Raw genomic sequence first — 9,326 nt, 5'->3', positions numbered from 1 at the left:
TTTGTAGGAAAGAAGACACGGGGCAGGCCAGAGATTCGGCAGCAGGAAAATTATTCTTGGTGAATCTGAAAGTGCAATTGGGGTAGAGGGATAGTTTGCATCTAAACTTAATCAGCATGTCCACAATTGTCTTTAGACTGATGGTGTAGGCTTAGCATCCCAAAGAAAAACTCAAGCTGGTGTAGATCAGGGATGTAGCTTAGCAGATATAAGCATCTGCCTCATTGTCTGAAAACCAGAGACTAATGACCTCTTCCTAAAACTGTCCCACACCTACTGCCTCACCCTGAGACACGCTCTTGCACACACACTCACACACAAATGAGCATAAAAAATCAAAGCAAACGGGAAAATTCTGTATTCCTAAACCTATGAAGTCCTTAAGTAAATCCATGGACATACAGAGTCCTGCAAACTCATCCACCCAGTCTCCACAGATGTCTGAGTTTTTCTTGTAAATGGAGTTCTTCTTTGGTCTAAATAATAAAAACCAGGAGTCAAACACAGAGGAAACAGCTGAGAGATCAGAGAGCAGAAGAAGCAAGCCAAGCCAACTTTACCTCACTAGCTTCCTAGTGGGAAAAAAAAGCAGGCTCCTATTTTTCCCACTTATATCCTCTCTCCACCCAGCCATCTCACTTCCTGTCTCTGCTCAGCCATCTCACTTCCTGCCTGTCTGTACAGACCTCCTGACCTCTATGGTTAGCTAGTGGCAAGCTCCATCCTCTGATCTTCAGACAGGCTTTATGTGTGTGACCAAGATATCATGGCATTTTCCAGGCATCATTTCTTAATATATATATATATATTATATATATATATATAATATAGATATAGATATATATATATATATGACAAATACAGGTTCTCACAATTCCATAGTCCCAGTGGACTAAAAGTTAAAAAAGCTAGAGGGTGAAGTCAGGTGCTGACTGGAACCACAGAGTGAAACACTTAGACAACAAAAAGTCATCCAGTCAGGTGTCATGGTCTGGAAGGAAAGAAGCCAGGAAGTCATCCCCCCAGCATCCATCTACACTGAATGTGGGGAGCAGGGGTCTGAGGGCAGAGAACCAGGACCATGTTGGCACCTGAACAGAGGAAGCCATACATAGGAAATGAAAAGTGCAGGGACACTGAGGATGTAGAAGTCAGTAAATGACAGGAAGACACCACTCATACACCTAAGCTAAGCTATGGACTCACCTGTTCAGGACACAGGGCCTCATCTTGGACAAATACAAGAGTCCAGCTGTTGATCAATCTCTATCTTCCCTTCTAGGCTTGCATTGCGAGCGCTCTCCCATCTCTACCCAGCCCACTATTGAATTAGTACCATCCAGAGTTGCAGAAGGAGAAAGTGTCCTTCTAGTGGTTCACAATCTCCCGGAGAATCTTCGAGCCTTTTTCTGGTACAAAAGAGCGAATGTGTTCAAGAACCTTGAGATTGCCCGGCACATAATAGCCACAAATTCCACTGTGTTGGGCCCTGTTCACAGTGGCAGAGAGATAGTGTACAGCAATGGATCCCTGCTGCTCCACAATGTCACCTGGAATGACACTGGATTCTACACGCTACGAACTCTGAGTACAGATATGAATGATGAATTAGCACATGTGAAACTCCAGTTAGACAGTAAGTGATTCTTGTGATCATCCAGTCCTGGGTTGTGTCAACACACACAGGACACTCTTGCCTGGCCTGTTCATACCTTCATTCTGTGTGCTGTCTCTCCGTTTTGGTGTTTGAGCACTCAGGGCAGGACACACATACTAGTGTAATGGTCATAGATTAGACTCCTGCCCAGACCCAACTTCAGAGGTGTGTGTGTGTGTGTGGTGTGTGTGTGTGTGTGTGTGTCTGTGTGTGTGTGTGTGTGTGTGTGTCTGTGTGTGTTGTGTTGGTGTGTGTGTGTGTGTGTGTGTGTTATGTGTCTTATGGGAAACAGTAAGTCAGTGAAAGTGCATTAGACTCAGTCTTGTCTTTGGTGCTCTCATCATGAACATAAAAATGAGAAGGACCCTGTTGGCATCAGGCATATCCTGGATCCTCAGAGAGAGGTGAGCACCAGGATTCCCTGGCTCCAGCCATCTAACCCAGGCTTGATTACAAGTGACCTTGGAAATATTTTGCCAGGTTTGGGCTCTTACTTCCTTATGGAGCTGAGAGGGAACAGCAGTGTTTGGGTGTCCATATTTCACAGCATGTGAAATCAGCTAGTGCAATGATCAGAGAGTCACATTAAAGCTAGGTCACCTGGGCACCTCCTTCTGAGACTCAGCATGGAGGGCAGAGCTAGACAGGTGCTCAGGCCACCAGCCACTCTTTTGATGGGCTTATGATAATTCACGGGAAGATCCGTGTCCCCAAAGTGAAAAACAGAGGACATGGTTCCACTTGGTATTTTCTTGTCCTCTGGAGTGCACCCCAGGGAATTGCCTCATGCCGTCAAATGGTACCAGGCTCTGATGGTCTTTACATCTCCCAGACATGAGCTACAGCCATCCTATTGATCACCAGGGGGTTATATTAGCTCACAGTCAAACCCTGAGTTGCTGGTTTTCTAGAGAAGACAAAAGAACCATATGTGATTTCCGTTTCTGTACCAATAGACCTGGAGGTCCTTCCCACAGGCCATTCTGAACTCCTGGGGCTTCCTTTGTCTGAGAAAAGTACTATGCTAGGGTTCATGTTCACCCTCTTTTCTTCTAGCATAGGGAAAGAGAGGATGACCACAGGGGAATTACCAAGCAAAGGATAAAGACATCCCTAAAATGTCAGGCTGGACATGAAGAAACCTGAAACACACCTCAGCCAACAAAAGAAGCTGAAATTTAGGTTTCCCAGAGCAGATGGCCGCCCCTATGGAGGCCACTGTGCACTTCTCTGCTAACAGTGCAGCCCCTGCAGTGGCTCCTTTCACTGGAGAGAAGAACACTGTCTGAGAGCGTGAGGGGTAGCATAGCTCAAAAACTGGCTGGAGTGCCCTAAAGGAGAAGGATAGGAAAGACTTCAGTATAGGTGCTGTTGCCTGAATTCACACATACACACAGGAAGTCACACACATTCTCATGCACACACACACTACACACACACACACACACAAACACACTCACACACACACACACACACTCACACACACACAAACACACATATACACTCCACACACACACACAAACTACACAGACACACTCTTACCAACACACACTCACATACTCATAACCACACACACACACCACACACACACACACTCCACACACACACACACACACACACACACTCCACACACACAAACACACTCCAACACACACACACACTCCACACATACACACACACCACACACACACACTCCACACACACACACACACTCCACACACACACACACACTCCACACACACACACACTCACACACACACAAACACACACACTCATACACAAACCCACACACACACACTCATAACCACACACACACACTCCACTCACACACACACACTCACACACACACACTCCACACACTCAAACACACTCCACACACACACACACACTCCACACACACACCACACACACACACACACTCCACACACACACACACACAAACACACTAACACACACTACACACACACACACTACACACACACAGACTCCACACACACACTCATACCCACAACACCCACACCCACTCCACACACACACACACACACTACACACACACACTCATACACACACAAACACACACACTCATACCCTCACACACACACACTCATAACCACACACACACACACACACCACACACACACACACTCCAAACACACACACACTACACACACACACACATACACACTACACACACACAAACACACTCACACACACACACACCACACACACATACACACACACACACACTCCACACATACACACACACATACACACACACACACTCCACACACACACACACACACACACACACTACACACACACACACACTCACACACACACAAACACACACACTCATACACAAACCCACACACACACACTCATAACCACACACACACACACACTCCACTCACACACACACACTCACACACACACACTCCATACACTCAAACACACTCCACACACACACACACTCCACACACACCACACACACACACACACACTCCACACACACACACACACAAACACACTAACACACACTACACACACACACTACACACACAGACTCCACACACACACTCATACCCACAACACCCACACCCACTCCACACACACACACACACACTACACACACACACTCATACACACACAAACACACACACTCATACCCTCACACACACACACTCATAACCACACACACACACACCACACACACACACACTCCAAACACACACACACTACACACACACACACACACATACACACTACACACACACAAACACACTCCACACACACACACCACACACATACACACACACTCCACACATACACACACACATACACACACACACACTCCACACACATACACACACTACACACACACACACACACACACACACACACACACACAAGTTAATGTCAGCTGGACTTGTAACTGGTGACAGTAGCTGCACACATGAGAATTTCATAAATATGTGGACATGAAAATCCATGGATATTTGTTCTTCCATCCACCACATGTATCTCAGCCTGTTCTTGTGCCAGGCCTTTCAGAAATATCAAACTAGTTTTTCTAATAAGGCCCCAGCTCTAGTGGCATGGAAGAAAGACTAGGAAATCATCTCAGAATGAAGACAGACTTTGACCATATACAGAGAGATAAGACGACCAAGGTGTCATAATGGGAAGACTGGGGTCTGTAGAGGAAGAAGTGTGGGAAGGGACCCCACCTCCACGTTTTCTGAGTGTGAGCAGGCATGTGAGAACAGTGAGTGTGTAAACACGGGAGGAGACAGATCTCCACACGGGAAGTGACACGGTCACATGCACAGACAACATGGAGGTGATTTGCTTACTTTCTTACTCTGACTTTGACAGACATTCCCACCCACCTCAGCTGAGTGATGGTATGAGCTTCTCAGTAATCAGACACCAGCTTTTCACCAAAAACAAAGGTCTTAGTATTGATGAATTTGTCTCTCTTTCTCTACCCTTCCTTTCAGCCTGCAGGCTTCCACCCATTACAGCCCAGTTCTCTATTGAGGCAATGCCACCCAATGTTGTTGAAGGGGAAAGTGCTCTCCTACTGCCTCGTAATATCCCAAAGAACCTTCGAGCCTTTTCCTGGTACAAAGGAGTAATCATTGTCAGCAGACATGAAATTGCATGGAAGGAAATAATTACTAAGAAAACTTTGCTGGGGCCTGCACACAGTGGTAGAGAGATTGTGTACTTCAATGGAACCCTGGTGCTCCAAAACACCACCCAGAATGACGCTGGATACTACACCCTAATAACCTTAAATGCACAGTTAGAAACTCAAGAAACTCATGTGTACCTCCACATATACAGTAAGTGATTCTTTAGGACCTCTGGGTTCTGGTGGGGCTGATTTCCCTTTCTACACTCAGGACTGACTGTTGGAGACTGAGATCCTCCAGTCTACATTCTGTCTCCACATTGGGACTTGAGCATATAGGGTAGGACACACGTAGGGTAGACATACTAAAACAGACTGGAATCCCTCACCTGACTCCACCTACAGAAGAGGATTGTGCTGAGTAACTCAGCCCAAGGATGTCATTCGGCCTCAGAATTTTGGGGCTCTCACCATGAGCATGTCCTTGAGCAAGACCTCATTAGAGTCAGGCAAGGCCTATCAGGAAAACTGTTTTCATCGTGGTGAGGGGAGCATCAGGCAGCCCTGGATCCAGACCTCTGTTCCAGACTCAACTCCAGGTGACCATGGAGAGCTTGTCTCCAGGGCTAGAATTTGACGACCTGATAGAGATGGCATGCTACAATTAACCAATTAACCTACACCCATAGAGTATGAAACCAACTGTGTATTGCCATGACAGTTGCAGCTAGCTAGGTCATCTGGGTTTCTTCTACATCAAAATCTCAGTGGACAGGTTCCAGGACTAAGACAACCCTTCTTATGGGTTTCGGGGACTTCAGGGGAAGGCCAGGCTGCCCAAGGGGAGGGACAGAGGTGACAAGTCTCCAGGCGGTACCTAGTCCTGAGGGGTCCAGCCTAGGGAATTCTCTTCTGCAGGAAAATAGCAAAAGATGCTGTGGATTTGTGCAGCTCCCCATTCCAAGCTCAACACAGGGCCCTGAAAATGATCATGCACTGAGTGCACTGGTGAAGGGAAACAGAGACCAGGAAACACAGAGAATAAATCAGGGCCACATGGCCATAGGTGACAGATAGAAACCACAAGAAATCTCTCCATTGTCATAGCCCTGATGTCTCCACCCTGGAGGGTTGATTAAGTGTCCATTGACTACAGAGGGGGCCTGTTTGAGATCTCAGAAGGGTTATTGTCATTTCCACTCCCTCTTTTGCTTCACAGAACCTGTGACACAGCCCATTATTAGAGTCACCAGCACAACAGTTACAGCACAGAGCTCTGTGGTCCTCACCTGCCTCCCAGGTGATACTGGAGTCTCCATCCGTTGGATCTTCAATAACCGAAGTCTGCAGCTCACAGAGAGGATGACATTGTCCCCGACAAAGTGCCAACTAAGCATAGATCCTGTCAGAATCGAAGATGCTGGGGATTATCAGTGTGAGGTGTTCAATCCAGTTAGCTCAAAGACCAGTCTCCCAGTCAGCCTGGTTGTGAGGAATGCCTGACCTCTTTCTGCTCATCTGACAGTAGATTTGTGGCATTTCTTTATTGGTTTGGTACAACAAGTAGAAATTTTATGTGGTAAAAATGATTAGTCACCACTCAGGTACAGCCAGTATGGTGACTCATGACTCTAATCCTTGGGTAATGGTGTTTCTCAGGGTAGGCCAGAACATAAAGATAAGCCAGTTGTCAATTGATCCCGTTTTGTTATATTAAAATTTATTTTATTTTAATTAGAAACAAGCTTGCTTCACATGTCAATAACAGCTCCCTCTCCTTCCCTTCTATCCCTACCCTCCACAAAGTCTCCCAATGCCCCAAAACATCATCTCTCCAATCCACAGGAACGCTGAGGCCCTCCATGGGGATTCCACAAAGTCTGTCATATCATCCAGGTCCTGGCCTAGGCCCTCCCCCATGTATCCAGGTTGAGAGAGCATCCCTTCACCTGGAATGGGCACCCAATGTACATTTGTACGCCAGGGAAAAATACTGATCTACTACCAGAGAGGCCCCATAGATTGCAGAGGCCTCCTTACTGACACCCACGTTCATGGTGTCTGGATCAGTCCCATGCTGGCCTCCCACCCATCGATATGGGGTCCAGAAACTCTGCTTCTTCAGGTCAGATGTTATTTGGGTTTCACAGGCCAGTCTTGACCCCTTTGCTTATCACTCCTCCCTCCTCTGCAAGCAGACTCCAGGAGATCAGTTCAGTGGTTAGCTGTGGGTGTCTGCCTCTTCTTCTATCAGCAACTGGATGAAGGCTCTAGGATATCATATAAGGTAGTCATCAATCTCACTATCAGGGAAGGGCACTGAAGGGAGCCTCTCTACTATTGCTTAGATTGCCAGTTGGTGTCATCCTTGCAGATCTCTGGAAATCTCCCTATGCCAGATCTCTCCTCAAACCTATAAAAGCTCCCTGTATTATAGTATCTCTCATCCTGCTCTCCACTATTCTTCCCCCGACTCAAACTTCCTGCTCCTCCATGACCTCCTCTCCACTCCTTCTCCCCCTCTCTTTCTCCCAGAACCCTCTCCACTCTCCATGCTCCCAATCCACTCAGGAGATCCTCTCCCCTTCCCCTTCTCCAGGGTACCATGCATGTCTCTCTTAGGGTCCTCGCTGTTTCCCAGACTTTCTGGCAATGGGATTGTAGGCTGGCCATCCCCTGCTCCACGTCTAAAATTCATTTATGAATGAGTACATACCATGTTTGTCTTTTTGTGACTGGGTTACCTCACTCAGGATGGTTTCATCTAATGCCATCCATTTGCCTGCAAATTTCAAGATTGCCCCCACTCTTCCATCCCTTTCTGCCTACTGGTCCCCAACAAGGTGAGTGAGCCTCTGCTCTTACCCAACCCCCTTCCAAACCTTCACTCACCCTGACCGCCCTGCCTGTGCCTGCCTGCTTGGGGTAGACACACCCAGGCAGGGAGGAGCTCCCTGAATTGGTAACATGCCACCCTTCCATCCCTTTCCGACGACTAATCTGCAATGAGGTGAGTGAGCCTCTGCACTTACCCAACCCCTGTCCAAACCATCACTCAACCCCGACCTCCCCTGGCCTGTGCCTGCTTGGGGAAGACCCGCCCAGACAGGGAAGTGCTCCCTGAGTTGGTAACACCCCACTCTTCAATCCCTTTCCGCCAACCAATCCACAAGGAGAGTGAGGAGACTAGCAGGAGAGGCAATACCATCCAGAGCAGCAGTCATTGAATTCCTGGGCCCCACACACCACTGGGTCACAAGAGGAGATAGAGAGACCCCACCTGCACCCTCGAGAAGCAGATATGGGAAGAAGACAGAATAAGATCTCACTCAACCACAGAAAGACCAATATGACCCTCTTTAAGGGTCTCTATCATCTTCATAAAGTAATTTTTAAGGTCTGTCTCTTCTTCTTGCTCTGCATTGTGCTTTTCAGGTCTTACTGGTATGAAGTCCCTAGATTCTGCTCGTGTCATATTGGTCTTTCTGTTGTTGAGGGTGTTCTTATACTGGAGTCTTCCCATCCCTTCTTCCAGTGAGTGCAGGTGGGGTCTCTCCCTCTCCTCTAGTCTCCTCAAGCAAAGGGTGGAGGGCCGAGGGGGAACCAAGACTGAGGTGTGTCTGGACTATGGGAGGAGCAGGCCCAGGAAGATCTAAGGAGCTGGTGTTGAGGGGAGTTGGGTCCAGGCCAGCCGTCAGGCTCACATCAAGCAGCGGGCAGAGGGTGGAGGGGGTCCAAGGTTGAGGTGTTTCAGGACTCAGGATGGGCCTTCCTGCCTTGAAATCCCACTCTACTTGAGGGGCAGACCCAGGAAGAAGTAAGGAAGGGCCAATGGGGGAGTTGGGGCCAGAAGAAAGCTCAGATCGCCTCAAGCAGAGGGCAGAGGGTGGAGGGAGACCCAAGAGTGAGGTGTGTCAGGACTCAGGGTGGTCCTCCTTGCCTGGGTGCGTCCACTCTATGGGAGAAGCAGGCCCAGGAAGATGTGACGAGCAGGTGGTGGGGGTAGTTGTGGCTGGAATAGCATCCAGACTC

General features: G+C 48.0%; 1 protein-coding gene across 1 annotated transcript in view; it reads left to right on the top strand.

Moving 5' to 3' along the window:
- LOC100755643 (carcinoembryonic antigen-related cell adhesion molecule 3-like) overlaps positions 1-6,797 on the top strand; it is a 16,304-nt gene extending 9,507 nt beyond the window's left edge. The window contains exons 2-4 of the mRNA XM_035453743.1: positions 1,283-1,636; positions 5,158-5,505; positions 6,514-6,797. Of these exons, the coding sequence (XP_035309634.1) occupies positions 1,283-1,636; positions 5,158-5,505; positions 6,514-6,797 (986 nt within the window). The remainder of the gene's footprint in view (positions 1-1,282; positions 1,637-5,157; positions 5,506-6,513) is intronic.
- Positions 6,798-9,326: the final 2,529 nt, after the last annotated feature.

The sequence above is a fragment of the Cricetulus griseus genome, unplaced genomic scaffold (assembly GCF_003668045.3).
Source record: "Cricetulus griseus strain 17A/GY unplaced genomic scaffold, alternate assembly CriGri-PICRH-1.0 unplaced_scaffold_19, whole genome shotgun sequence".
Taxonomy (NCBI): domain Eukaryota; kingdom Metazoa; phylum Chordata; class Mammalia; order Rodentia; family Cricetidae; genus Cricetulus; species Cricetulus griseus.
Note: the sequence above shows the minus strand (reverse complement) of the source record. Positions and strands in the feature narration are given on the sequence as shown.